The sequence below is a fragment of the Heloderma suspectum genome, chromosome 15 (genome assembly GCF_057233095.1).
Source record: "Heloderma suspectum isolate Gila_16-S chromosome 15, 16-S_ref, whole genome shotgun sequence".
NCBI lineage: Eukaryota > Metazoa > Chordata > Lepidosauria > Squamata > Helodermatidae > Heloderma > Heloderma suspectum.
Genome location: NC_139472.1, coordinates 8,976,456 through 8,991,351, shown reverse-complemented (window position 1 = coordinate 8,991,351; position 14,896 = coordinate 8,976,456). Strand labels below are relative to the sequence as shown.

Below are 14,896 nucleotides of genomic sequence, written 5' to 3'. Positions count from 1 at the left end.
AGAAATAAAAATAAAAATAAAAATCAGGAGGGGGCAGGGAGCCTGGCCAGTGCCAGGAGACGTGTCTGCAGGCTCCACATTGAAGACCCCAGCGATTAGGCAATCAACTAATCCAGGGTATGGGTTGTCCTAGAAACCCCCAAAACAGGAAACCCCTGAAACTCTCAGCAGCCTCCAGGAAGGTGCACCAGTGTGTCTGGGCAGAAACCTGGCCTCGGCTAGGCAGGGGACTCACCGCGCCATGAGCTTGTGGAGCTCCTGCCTGTGCTGCTGGTCTTCAGTGGCGATGGCGTGCTGGGCCTGCTGCTGCACCGTCTGAACGAAGTGTTGCATGTGCTGGAAGGCGTCAATCTGCAACAGGCAACGTGAATCCATGCTTAAGAAGGCCACGATTTCTCTTCTACTTTTGAAAACATAAATTGTGTTAATTTTCCAAATACAAAGTCAATCAAAGAAACAAACAAGGAAAAGAAAATGATGTCAAGTTTAAGTCTGTTGTTGACAGAGGATAGTACATTTAACCTATCCACCATTCCGGTGTTATTTAATGCCAGATCGGTCTGCAATAAGACCACACTCATTCACGATTTAATCGTGGATGAGAGGGCCAACCTGGTGTGCTGTCACTGAGACTTGGGTGGGTGAGCTGGGTGGAGTCAACCTGACTCAGCTCTGCCCACCTGGGTACTCAGTGCAGCACCAACATAGGTTGGAGGGCCAGGGCGGGGAGTTGCCATGGTTCATAGAACTTCCATCTCTATCACCAGGAGACCTCTCCACCTTGGAACGAGCCTTGAGGGGTTTTACCTGGTGTTGGGCCATAGAGACAGATTGGGGATGCTGCTGGTGTACCGCCCACCCTGCTGCCCAGAATCCTCCCTGACTGAGCTGGCGGAGGCAGTCGCAAGTGTGGTGTTGGAGGAACCCAGGACGGTGGTTCTGGGTGACTTCAACTTCCATGCTGAGGCTGTCTCTGGAGTTCCAGCTCAGGACTTCATGGCCTCCATGATAACCATGGGGCTGTCTCAGTATGTCATCGGCCCAACACATGAAGCAGGGCACACCCCTGATTTGGTTTTTGCTCCAATTTGTGAGATGGGTGGTCTGAAGATTGGGGGCTCCAAGTAACCCCATTGTCATGGTCAGACCATTTCCTGGTGAGATTTGAACTTACAGCATTACTCTCCTCCCGCAGAGGTGGGGGACCTATTCGGATGGTCCACCCTAGGAGACTGATGGAATCCAATGGATTTCTGAATGCTCTTGGGGATTTTCCAGTGGAGAGCTGGTGATCCAGCCGAGACCCTAGCCTCACTGTGGAACAGTGAGATGCGGAGGGCCATCGACATGATTGCACCTGAGTGCCCTCTCCGGCACTCTGGAGCCCGTTCTGCTCCCTGGTAGCTGCAGTCAATGAAACAGGCTGGACGTCGGCTAGAGCGCAAATGGCACAAGACTCGAAGTGAAGATGACCGAGCACACTCTAGAGTGCATAACTGTGCCTATTGCGGGGCAGTGCGGGCAGTAAAGAAGGTTTATTTTGCTGCCTCCATTTCGTCCTCAAGTAGCCGTGCAGCAGAGCTCTTCCAGGTGGTTCGGCGGTTGTTAACATCTTCCCCCGTAAATGGGGCCCTGGCCCTGTCGAGGACCCGCTGTGATCTTTTTGCCTCACACTTTGAGGACAAAATCCCTTGTCTCCACAGCGACCTTGATGCTGTTGTTGGTGCAGTACCAGTCGAGGTGTCTGATGCCACCATCTGCCCGATTTTGTGGGATCAGTTCCAGTTGTTATGGCCTGATGATGTGGACAAGATGCTTGCAATAATGCGACCGACCATGTCCCTCCTGGCTAATAAAAGCTAGCCGAGGGGGTGTGACTGGGTGGGTCCAGGGAGTGATAAATGCTTCTCTACGGGAAGGTGTGGTCCCTGCTGTCCTTAAGGAGGCAGTAGTGCGGCCACTCCTGAAGAAGCCCACCCTGGACCCAACGGTATTAGACAACTACCGCCCAGTTGCAAATACCCCTTTTCTAGGGAAGGTACTTGAGAGGGTTGTGGCGAACCAATTGCAGGCACTCTTGGAAGATTACTGATTATCTAGACTCGTTTCAGTCTGGGTTTCATTCTGGTTACGGGACTGAATCAGCCTCGATCGCCCTGATGGATGACCTTCATCGAGAGAGGGACAGGGGGAGTGCAACCCTGTTAACTCTGCTCGATCTCTCATCGGCTTTTGATACCATTGACCATGGTATCCTCCTGGATTGACTCCATGGGATGGGTATTGGAGGCACTGTGCTACAGTGGTTCCGGTCCTACCTACGGGGCCGATTTCAGAGAGTAACATTGGGTAACTATTCCTCAGCCCCTTGGCAATTGAGCTATGGGGTGCCGCAGGGTACCATCCTGTTCCCAATGTGGTTTAACATCTATATGAAGCCACTGGGAGGGGTCATTAGGGGATTTGGAGCTAAATGCCATCAGTATGCTGATGACACTCAGCTCTATCCCCCTGTGACACCTGACTCAGGAGAGTCTGTGCAAGTCCTGAATCAGTACCTAGACTCAGTAATGGGCTGGATGAGGGTCAATAAACTGACGCTGAATCCTGGCAAGACAGAAGCCCTGTGGGTGAGTGGTTCCTGGGTCCGGGAGATAGGCTCACTGCCTGTTCTGGATGGGGTTGCACTCCCTCTGAAAGATCAAGTCCATAGTCTGGAGGTACTCCTAGATCCATCATTGTCGCTGGAGGCCCAAGTGGTCGCGGCGGCTCAGAGTGCCTTTTACCAGCTTCAGCTGGTTCGCCAGCTACGGCCTCTCCTGGACAGGGATAGCTTGACCACGGTGGTACAGGCATTAGTAACCTCAAGACTGGATTACTGCAATGCACTCTATGTGGGGCTGCCCTTCAGGCTGGTCCGGAAGCTGGAGCTAGTGCAGAATGCAGCAGCTCGGCTGCTGTCGGGAGCTGCCCCTTTTCAGTGTGTAACTCCTTTGCTGAGGGAACTGCACTGGCTGCCTATTCGCTACCGGGCCAGGCTTAAGGTATTAGTACTAGTGTACAAAGCCCTAAACAACTTGGGACCAGGATACCTGAGAGAGCGCCTCCTTCCCTACCAACCTGCCCGGTTACTGAGGTCATCAGAGGGCATGTTCCTGGTGGTTCCACATAGACCTATGGCCTGGTTGGAGTCCACCAGGAGAAGAGCCTTCAGTGTGGTGGCCCCCTTCCTGTGGAATTCCCTGCCTTTAGAGGTCAGGCAGGCGCCAACATTGTGTTCCTTCTGGCGCCTCCTGAAGATGTTGTTCTTTCAAGAGGCCTTCCTTGCATGACCAGCTGTGGTTTGTTGAACTCCACTTCATTGGGATTTGTCTTTTTTTTAAAAATGTTTAAACTCTTAACTCTTTTAACCATTGTTTTATTCTTTATCATGTTGTTCACCGCTCCGAAATCTTCTGATAAGGTATATAAATATTGTAAATGAATAAATAAATAAAATTTCCCCTCCCCCCCCTCCCCCAACTTTACAGGCCAAAACATGGGTGCAATCATCCATGGGTGAATGGTTCTTCATAATACCAAAATTTATTTATTTATTTATTACATTTATATCCTGCCTTTTTTCCTCCATAAGGAACTCTTTTTTTCAGAGCAATGTTGTTTTGTTCAGTTGATTATGTAAATTTGTTGTATTTCGTGTTATTTGTATTGTACACCACCTAGAGTGGCCGGGTAGCTGTCCAGATGGGTGGCTAATAAATCCAATAAATAAATAAATAAAATAAGTAAATAAGGCAGTGTACGTAATCCTCCTCCTCTCCATTTTATCCTCACAACAACAACCCTGTGAGGTAGGTTGGGCTGAGAGTCTGTGACTGGCCCAAAGTCACCCAGTGAGCTTCATGGCTGAGTGGGAACGAGAACCTGGGTCTCCTGACTCCTAGTCCAACACTCTAGCCATTACACCACACCAGCTCTCTATTTAGGACACAGTCCTATACATGTTTAGACAGAAAAAAGTCCTACGTCTCTCACCATTCCTCAGCCAGCATGTAGGACTTTTTTTTGTCTAAACATTCATAGGATGTTATGACATTACCTAGGGAGGTGGCGGGCTCTCCCACACTGGAGGCGTTCAAGACGAGGCTGGACAGCCATCTGTCAGGGATGCTCTGACTTGGATTCCTGCATTGAGCAGGGGGTTGGACTCGATGGCCTTGTAGGCCCCTTCCAACCCTACTATTCTATGATTGCAACCTTTGTCTTTTTTCTGTAACCTGAGGAAAGGCTTTGACAGATGTTGCTGCATATGCCCCTGATTTGAATATGAAATAAAATCATGACATATTGTATAAAAGTCAAGATTTAACTTTGCCTTTAGCTAATTTAGGTTGATACATTGATTTTTCCACCACAGCTGTTTGCCACAGCTCCATGTACCAAGACTTCAATGTTAAAAATTCTGCAATTTTCCAACTTCTAGCTATTACCCTACATGCTGCCATCAGCAGGAACATGATTAATTCCTTAGATGTCACTTTCGCATTATTATGTCAAGCAATAACAAGAGTAAACTCTGGGTGTGTAAAGACATATATACATTCCAGTAGCTGCTGCATGTTTCCTGCAGTTTGAGCCAACATCCCCTGCTTTCGCAATCCATTTACCAGACATACCAGCCAGTAAACTAAATACTGATTCAGTCATCTGTCTTGCCCTCCTTTCATGCTTCAGTCAGGTTACCAGCTTTTTTTATTCTTAAAACCGTATGTACATTTATTCGACTAACAGCTAACTGCCTTCTCCTGTATATACCCAGACAATCCCAAGATCTTCTGCGGAGGCCTTACTGGTTGTTCTGTGACCAATGGAAGGTCGCAAAGTAGCGGTACATAAGCGGGCCTCCTCAGTGGTGACACACTCCCATGTCTGGTTTGAGGGGCAGAAATGGTGGCAGCTTTGAAACAGCTCTTGAAAATGCACTTGTTCACACAGGCTTTCCCTGACCCATATAGGACTTTGTTACTACCCTGTTTTATTGTTACGTCGTTGTAATGTTTTTAATTATTCATTATTTTTCTCTTGCCTTTCTCCTCCCATGCTCTTTAGGTTGTAAAGCTTCTGCACTGAAATTAGGAATGGAAGGCAATTGTCCTTTGGATGGGCCATAACAAATCATCAGTGGTGCAAGCTAGGTAATTTTAGAACCTCTGACTGAGGGCCGGCCCTTTAGATGGCCATGTGTATTACTTCAGTTGTGAAGCACACAACTAACATTTCTTCCACCCCACCCTGCCAACCACCATTCCATGCATTACAGCTGCTTCTACATTCCTGATATGTTAGAATGACAACAGCAGAATTGTTTACCAACCCTGATTTAAAAAGTAACGCTGAGCATGTACAGTTTTGCATTTTAAACTCAGTTAAATCCTAGCACCATCATGACTACAGGAATAAAATGGGAATTTATTTCTGCCACCTTGATACCCTCATCACCAGCTGCACTCTGGGGGGGGGGTCATTTAGGGGGCCCCTGGGCTGTGGGGCTCTGGAACTTGGCCCTAAGGTCGAGCCGTAGCTGCACGACTGCAAACCATTAAAGATGCATAACCAAAGTGGGTTTCCTGCCCATACCTTTGTGAAAATGTAAGGGGAACAAACACACACATCCCTCCATAACATCAGCAGCGGGAAGACTCAAGACCCATTCAGCAATGGTTCCAGTCTTGTGGAACTCCCTTCCAGCGTTCAGTGTTGTCAAACTCTCCAGAGGCAAGCTGAAGCATGTTGTGTTTAAACCACCCCTTTAAATGGGTCTAGCTTAATTTGAACCATTTCTCAATTTTAAAAACGCACAGGCTTGTATAATTCCCCAAGCCGCCCCCACCACCGTAAGCTGAATTGGCTTAGTTTTCCAAGAAAGGCAAGGGTATAAACCTATTAATTTTTAAAAAGCCAGAAGATTAGCCCTTGGAAGTGGCTCATTCTGCTTTTTAGAAGACATACTACTGGGCCACATGGTTATAATGGCTTCAGCTCCCACAGTTGGCAAAACATGAACCGGGAAAGAATGAATTTTTATTTATTTATTTATTATTAAATTTATTAATCGCCCATCTGGCTGGTCACCCAGCCACTCTGGGCGATGTAAAACATACAATAAAAACAGTTTAAAACAATAAAATTCTACAATAAAAACATTTTCTAAAATACCCTAACCCACCCCAAATGCCTGCCTGAACAACAACGTTTTTAATGCACGACGGAAGCTCATTAAAGAGGGGGCATGACGGAGTTCCCTAGGGAGGGAGTTCCACAGAGTGGGGGCCACCACAGAAAAGGCCCTCTCCCTCATCCCCACCAGTCTAGCTGTCCTGGCTGATGGGACAGAGAGAAGGCCATCCGAGGCTGATCTTGTTAAGCGGCCAGTCTGGTGCTGCAGGAGGCGCTCCTTAAGATAGGCTGGGCCGGAACCATATAGGGTTTTAAAGGTCAAAACCAACACCTTGAATTTGGCCCGGAAAACAACTGGTAACCAGAATAAAAGGAATGATGTGGCAGCACATTCAGGAGCAGAGAGAGACTTTATCAAATATTAAAAGGGAAGGAGAAGGGACCCAGTCTGAGACTTATTGGATTTGATTATGCAAATTCTCATTGCGTGGTACAGCCAGGGAGACTGAGCCCTTGGCCCTGGGAAGTCAAATGGTTTGGCCTTACACAGCCCTGTGCATTCTCCAGCTGTTTTTTGGCTGGATGTTTAAAGTCTGCAAAGAGATTTTTTGTCTGCAAAAACAGACCTTGCTGGTCACCCAGCATGTTTGCTTGTTTCTTTACTGACCATCAGCACATCACACACACACACGCACACACACACACATCCTCATCAAAACTGAAGGAGAAGATGGCTGGGTAAGGAAGGGAGAACTGTGAGCTTTTGCTCCTTGCACAGTAGTGGTGTTCTAGCCACAGGGAGCAATCAGCAGAAGGGAGAAAAGCATTTTTGAAATTCCTTGCAATGTTTACCTTGCGGGCACTTTTCCACATGTGCTTCATGTATGCGTAGGTCACCTGAGGATGAACAGTTGGCAATGGGTGATCCAGCTGCCGGGACGGATCAACCCCCAGGAGCAACACGAGGGTCTTATGGGCCAAAGCCTTGAACAAACAAGAAGGAGGGGCAGGTTAATGCAGGGCTTGAGTCCATCTCTTTAATGTTCCCAAGACTGCTAGACCTGTGGCATCCTGTTCTTTACTTTCCCAGGATCAAATGTGTCAGAGGAATGGCACATATTCCTACTCTGCTTGGACTTTACTACTCTCTTGCAGAGAACAAAAGAAGAGGATTGGCTAAACCAAATCCACCATTTGTGAAAACAAAGGCCACGAATCAGTATGCCAATTATTGGGCCTAGTTAAGAGTCAAATCACATCCCCTTGCCCCCCACCCTGAGTTTGCAGGCACATGAGTCACCCATGCTTCTGGACACATCAGGAGAAAGCGGGACGTGCGAATAGGAAAAGGCAGATCTCACTCATGTAGAATCATAGAACAGTAGGGTTGGAAGGGGCCTACAAGGCCATCGACTCCAACCCCCTGCTCAATGCAGGAATCCAAGTCAGAGCATCCCTGACAGATGGCTGTCCAGCCTCATCTTGAATGCCTCCAGTGTGGGAGAGCCCACCACCTCCCTAGGTAACTGGTTCCATTGTTGTATTGCTCTAACAGTCAGGAAGTTTGTCCTGATGTTCAGCCAGAATCTGGTTTCCTGTAACTTGAGCCCATTATTCCGTGTCCTGCATTCTGGGATGATCGAGAAGAGATCCTGGCCTTCCTCTCTGTGACAACCTTTCAAGTACTTGAAGAGCACTACCCTATCTCCCCTCAGTCTTCTCTTCTCAAGGCTAAACATGCCCAGTTCTTTCAGTCTCTCTTCATAGGGCTTTGTTTCCAGTCCCCTGATCATCTTTGATCATTCATATTTAGTAATCTGGAATTTGTCTCGGAGCTGTCAGTCAATTACAGAAAACTTAGTCAATTAATTGTTATGTTCCAATTAGCAATAATGGTGCCTCAGATTAACCTCACTGGCTACAATACTGTCACTGCGCAATTGTTATGAGTGTCAGATGATACATTGAGCAAATCATTCCAATCTGCACATAGGAAAATAGTCAAGGAGGGGAGTAAACTTTGTTTTTAACTGATTAATTTAGCTGTTGCAGAAAGCACAGGAGGAAATATCTTTTCTAAGATGGTGCTTAGGATGAAAGGGGTTTTGTTGTTGTTTTAAGAGAGGTGCTTATACTAAAGGTAATTCAACATTTCTAAAGATCTCTTAGGGCGCAATCCTATGCATGTTTAGACAGAGAAAAGGCCTACAACTCCCAGCATTCCCCAGCCAGCAAAGCTGGATGGGGAATGCTGGGAGTTGTAGGCCTTTTCTCTGTCTAAGCATGCATAGGACTGAGCCCTTAACTGATTAAAATTGACAGCACCTTTTTAGTAGAAATGTTTTTAACTGATTAATGTAACATTGTTAAATGGACTAAACATTGCACTCCCTAGTCTTAGAACCTGGATCTGATGGCAGCATCATTTCTGCCTTGTTACATTTTCTTGAAGTATGGAAGGCAGGTGTGATTTCGGCGTCTGCAAAACCCAGCGAAAGCAACGTGTCTGTCAGCCCCAGGATTCAGATACCGAGACCCACTATCAGGCCCCCGTAAGGACAGGCCAGTGGGCCAGGCAGGCTTTCATCCATCCATAAATTGTAAGAGAAGGGGACAGCCTTAAATCCAGTCACATTATAAAGCAGTTCTGTTATTGTCTCTGCAGAGGTACTCTCTCATCACTTACAAGTCCTGAACAATGTATTGGCCCCAGGAGTGGAACCAAGTCACCTGTAGTGTTAGAGGGGCCTAGAGATCCATAATGACTTGCTCATTATTAATGCAGTTCCCTTGCTAGTAGGCCTCTGAGCATGTGCAGATGAGTCAAAAGGCCGATAACAGCCCCAGCACATTCCGTACTAATGAGGAGAGTGTCTTATCACTCATGTGCCTGAGAAGCAGAGGTTGTTTACCTTAAAGCTATAGGTGGCTGTGCTGAGAACCAAGTGCTGTTAGTTTATACTGAGAATGAATGCTAGGGGGTGTTTGCTGCTGTTATGCAGCTAACATATATGGTATAAAACCCATGTTACCCCATGGCTCTGGGTTCAGAGAAGCTGTCTGATCCAACCACTGGGTATGCCTGTGTGCTGTAAAATACTCAATAAAGTATGTACTTGTAGGTAAACCACTGATTCTGATTCATCACTGTCTTGGCACCTCTAACCTAAGAGTTCAGCGCCCACGGACGGGGCAACACAAACGCTCTCAAAGGATCTGTCAAGCAAGAGGTTTAGATCAAAGAAGGCAAAGACTGCACTGGAACACCTCTGCCTGTGTGCCAAAGGACAACTGGGACGAGAAAGCTATCACAAATATTCAGCTCTTCAGACAGGCAATGCCTCAGCCTAACCCAAAAGAGAATTGTTCCTGCCCCCGTTCATGCCAGCTGACAACGGAGATCGTGAGAGCTTTAGCAACAGCTGCCTCCTGCATTCCCAGTGATGTTTTTTCCTCTTGGAGGCAATGCATTTTTCCCACAGCAGTGAGTTGTGACTGAGACTTGCTTGTGGTTTAATAAAGGCCCTTTGGGGTAAAAATACTACTATTACACTATGACTGCATAAAAGCAGGCTGGGAATATGATATTGACATGAGGATGTAGATATGATGGAAATGCATTGTGTGTGTGAGGGCAACATTCTTGTTAACAGTATTATAACAAGCCACATTTTTTAAAAAAATCCAAATCCTTCATAGTCTTATTGACATTAACCCTTCTGGGTCTCTGTTCTTCCAATTTTCTGACATACGCCAGCTGGCCACAGCACTTTCTGACACAGGATATATTTCGAACACAGGTCTTAGCTACCCATCCCTGGTTCACAGAGCAACATCCAGGAATCCCAAGGGGCTTCAGAGGTACTCACCAGCCTTCCGCTCTTGCCACACAAGCTGGCGTACTTCAGCCACGTCCTCATGTCCTCGTGGGGGTTGACAACAAGGGATCGAACCATAAGTATCCGCTGCCAGTCCTCGACGATCCGCTGGCAGCCCTGGGGTAAAGGGAAGCATACAAAGGGGCCTCTTAGTATAGGAACATAGGAAGCTGCCTTACACCAAGCCAGACCTTCGGTCCATCTAGCCCAGAATTCTTGACACTGACTGACGCTGGCTCTCCAGGGTTTCAGGCACGATTTTTTCCAGCCCTACCTGGAGATGCTGGGGATCGAACCTAGGACCTTCTGCATGCAAAGCAGGTGCTCTACCACTGAGCAACAGTCTATGTTTTTGGAGCTACGGTCTATGTTCCTGTAATTTTCATTGCTATTCCTATCTAGCTGAAATTGAAACAGGCAGCAGGTATAAGATGAACAAGAAGCCACTGCATAGAACGTATCATCAATCTATGGAATTCATTGTGCCAGATGACAGCTATCTACATAAAATCCTTTAACATTATTACATCACTGTATAGAGCAAGGGTGGGAAACTTCCAAGGGTCTGGAGGGAGAGCACTGCCCCCCGGACCCCACCCCTGTTCTCCCTGCCGGAAGTTGCTGTTGAAATTTGTTGTGGTGGCAGCAATCTGCCCGCCCCCCCCAAGTTTATTTTAAAACAAGGCACGTGAGGCAAGATTGTTTAGGCAAGATTGTTTAGCTTAGAAAAAGGCTTCCAGTCCCTGGTGATGATGGGAGTTGTACTCCAACATATCTGGAGGGTGCCAGTTTGAGATAGGAAGAAAAGGGCAACCTCCCTCCCCAGCAACAAATTTATTTATTTATTTACTGTACTTTTAAACCACTCAATAACCGAAGTTCTCTGGAGGGTATACAATACACTAAAAACAAGGTACAAACATTAAAACAGAATAAAAATAGTGCGGATTACACTTATTTTGAAATTAGGACAGAATTAGCTCAGGATGGGGAGTGCTCTGCCCGCAAACAAGCTGTTAATGCTTCTGCTAATGCTGAACAAAACCTGTTTCTCCTAGAGGGGAAAGTTCACTGTTTTATTAGACCAAACAATATATACATAATTTTCCCCATTTGCACACCACTCTATCCCAAACACACGGGTAACTATGGATTCGGATTAGTCCTTGGGGACTGTGCATAATAGCAGGGCTAGAAGAAACTGGCCTGGTCCTCCAATGTTAACGACGTTCGTTAATGGAAAAAGCTAGGAGGGGAGCGGAAGAACCATCAGCCTTCTGTAACGGTAACAGCTTCAAAATATGCAGCAATAACATCTGCGCTCTGCTAAATCCCTTTCAAAACAACAAGACAGGGGTCCGACTGGATTTCTGAAAAGAACTTCATGTTTTATTTTGGGTTCTGGCTCCCAGTTTCTTCCAGTAGGAAAAGTTACAAAAAACAAGAAGAGAGAGAAGAAGATCTGGTGTGTGTGCGCGTGTCAGGGCACACATAATCCACACAGAAGTTTTTCTTACAGTGCTTTTTTTGGTTGTTGTTCTCTCTGCCTAGTACTGGCCTTCTCCTGCCGCCACACTGATTTGGCCGTCCCTTGCTTTGCTGGCAGGCGTGCTGTGCTAGCAGACGCTGTCTAGCTCTTGCCTACCTGTGCCGAATGACACAACAGCTCAATGTCTGCCACAGCACGGACAAAGGCAGTGTCTGGGTTGAATTTAAGAGGTTGTCAGCTTTGTACAGGAACAGGATGGGGAAAAAAACACCTTCATTCCCCTTGCTGCCTGTTGGATGCACTCCCCAGTGGGTGCAAAGGAGAGATGACCACATGGAGGACCCATGTTGGGCAATTCAACATGTTCAGATATACATCTGTCAAGCCCTCACCACGGTTTGGCTCCTGGACAAGCTACGTGTTGCCCCTTCAGATCCTGGCCTGCCTCTGTGTCCAAAGTCACAGGGTCAGAAAGCAGAGGACTTTCCCATCACCCGCTGCCTGATTCTTTCAACTGGAGATGCCAGGAATCGAACCGGGAGCCTTCTGCATGGAAAGCAGGTGCTCTGCTAATGAGCTGCGGTCCCCCCCTGCGGTTCACTCGCTTCTTTTCCTCCAGGCACCAGCCATGTAACCTATCTATGCTGTGAGTTATTTAAGTAATGTGGAACCATATATCTGGCTCACAACTGCCCTTAGAATGCATTGGGATATGATGCTAGTGATTTTTGTTTTAATTGACATCATAAGAAGAGCCAAGCTGGATGAGACCAAGGGGAGACCAATGATCAAGGGGCTGGAGCATCTCCCCTATGAGAGAAGGTTACAACAGCTGGGATTGTTTAGCTTAGAAAAAGGGCAAGGGAGACGTGACAGAGGTGTACAGAATTATGCATGGTATGGAGAATGTGGATAGGGAGACATTTTTCTCCCTCTCTCATAATACTGGAACCAAGGGGGTCATCCAATGAAGCTGATTGGTGGGAGATTCAGGACAGATAAAAGGAAGGACTTCCTCACACAGTGCAGAGTTAAACTATGGAATTTGCTACCACAGGAGGTAGTGATGGCTACCAATTTGGATGGCTTTAAAAGGAGGTTAGACAAATTCCTGGAGGAAAAGGCTATCAATGGCTACTAGTCCTGATGGCTCTGTGCTACCTCCAGAACCAGAGGCAGTGAGCCTATGTACACCAGTTGCTGGGGAACATGGGCAGGAGGGTGCTGTTGCGCTCCTGCCTTGCTTGTGGGTTCCTGGTCGACTATGTGAACAGAATGCTGGACTAGATGGACCCTTGGTCTGATCCAGCAGGGCTCTTCTTATGTTCTTATGAAACCAAAGGTCCACCTAGTCCAGCATTCAGTTTACACACCCGCAAGCAGGACATGAGTGCAACAGCACCCTCCCACCCATGTTCCCCAGCATCTGGTGTACCCAGGCATAACTGATTTCTGTTTTGAGTGCAGAATCTGTGTTTCCCTGGTAGAAAATCTGAGCTTCCCCAATGCATAATTTTGGCTGCACTGGCTGCACGACTGCAACTTACTTTGTAGCCACCTAGAAATCTAGGAGGGAGCCCATCTGGGTTTTCCGACACCTTCCACAAACAGTAGCAATTTGTACGAATTGAAAAGAATGATTCCTTTCCTTCTGCAAGAGTGTGCACCTACTGCAAGGAGCTCAACGGACTTGGGTGGCGTTCAAGCAGAACACCCAAACATTGGTTAGAAAAACTGAAGAGGTCTCCCTCTTCAGGAGAGACAGAGAGAGCAGGGCACCTTGGTTAGATTGGCAGGTATGCCACATGTCTGGCTGTCTTTCCCCCCTTCCAAATTAGTCAGGAAATCTGCTGCTCTTTGACCTTCAAATAAAACATTCTGCAAGTGGTCCAACAGGCCTTTTATAATTATTAGTAAGATGATGTAAAATGTACAAGAACTCCGTGTCCTGCTTTTCCCTCTCCCTCTCTTCTCCAGGACTATAAACAGTTGCATCCGCAGACTTTACCCACCCTGTCGCCCTTGGCTTTTCCTCTCCGGTGGAATGTTCCCTGAGCCTTTCCAGACAGGAATGCAATTTTGGAGGCAAAAAGCTTTGTCACAGCTTCCCAAATGGCACAGGGACAGAGCAGGCAAGTCGCTGGCAGTGACAAGTAAACAGCTTCTTGCGCAGCACGGAAGCACGCACAGGAACAACAGGAAGGAATGAGCCATGCTGGAGAAATTCATCCTCTGGGTAGGTGCTGTAGCTAATGTGGGGCAGCCACTGGCTACCAGGTTCGGAGCTGTCTGTGGCTCAGTGGTAAAGCACATGGTTTGCATGCAGAGGGTCCCAAGTTCAATCCCTGGCACCTCCAGGAAGGACTAGAAAAGAATCCTGCCTGAAATCCTGGAGAGCTGCTGCTGCTGCCAGTTAAGTGTCAACAATACTGGGCTAGACGGCCCAATGGTGTGACTCAGTATAAGGCAGCTTCTGATGTTCCCATGAGTTTGCATCCACCCTACAGGAGATGAAAGGAAAGGGGAACTTAAGACCCAGGAAAGCTTGAAAGATCTCCTGATGTCTTGGTGGTTCTAATTTCATTGATGGCTCTAATTCTAATATTACGAGAAGGAGAACATTTTCTGTCTCTCTCCAGTTTCTCTATGCTATCTTATAAGCCTCTATCACTCCAAATAAAACGCTAGTTGGGAGAGTTCAGTGCTTCTGAATTTGTATCTGCTGGCATAAAAAAGTTGAAACGAAGACCTGGTGCCTGAGTTTTTCTCCCCCACCCCTCCCTTTTGCTTTTGTATCATGTCTTTTAGATGGCGAGCCTGAGGGCAGGGGCTGTCTCATTATTAAAGCTGTTCTGGAAGTCTTTTTCAGCTGAAGAGCAGGATAAAAAGGCTGTAAATAAATAAATACATAAGCACATGGGCAGCCCATCTAGCGTGGTTTTACCTGCAGTCTTTCCCACCAGATCTGGCGGATTATCTCACGTCGCTCTGGTACAAGTTTGTACTGGATGACTTCTTCCAGCTCCGATAGCATCTGGCAGGATACCATCGCCTAAAGGAAACAGTCAATCACATTCCATCTCCATCACCGCTGCACCAGAACGAGCCCTAAATGGAGGATCAGCGCCCAAGGGTAGGAGTTGACATACTCACCCCATAGGCACGACTGTAACTCTCTCCAGCCATGGCCGTCAGTTCAGCATCCAACAGGTCTCGGGCTTTATCAATGCACTGATGGAGAAAGAGAGAGAGAAAGAGTCCGCTAAGTCTCCTTTTCCTAAAATACTCTCTAAGTTTATGCCAATGCTAAACATTTTTCACTTCTCTCATGAGACGAAACCTTAATTTTTTT

The 14,896-nt window shown here is 47.1% G+C and overlaps 1 protein-coding gene and 1 non-coding gene across 9 annotated transcripts in view; both read right to left on the bottom strand.

Annotated features, from left to right (window-relative positions):
• Positions 1 to 14,896, bottom strand: part of MTOR (mechanistic target of rapamycin kinase) — a 119,395-nt gene that overhangs the window by 19,457 nt on the left and 85,042 nt on the right. For all 8 annotated transcript variants that reach the window (XM_084822366.1, XM_084822367.1, XM_084822365.1 and 5 more), the window contains 5 exons: positions 14,698 to 14,775; positions 14,489 to 14,596; positions 10,047 to 10,172; positions 7,030 to 7,161; positions 236 to 351 (listed from right to left, as the gene is read on the bottom strand). In XM_084822366.1, the coding sequence (XP_084678492.1) occupies positions 236 to 351; positions 7,030 to 7,161; positions 10,047 to 10,172; positions 14,489 to 14,596; positions 14,698 to 14,775 (560 nt within the window). The remainder of the gene's footprint in view (positions 1 to 235; positions 352 to 7,029; positions 7,162 to 10,046; positions 10,173 to 14,488; positions 14,597 to 14,697; positions 14,776 to 14,896) is intronic.
• Positions 7,966 to 8,121, bottom strand: LOC146335289 (U4 spliceosomal RNA). Its single transcript, XR_014786090.1, has one exon. It is a non-coding gene; the product is annotated as a U4 spliceosomal RNA (small nuclear RNA).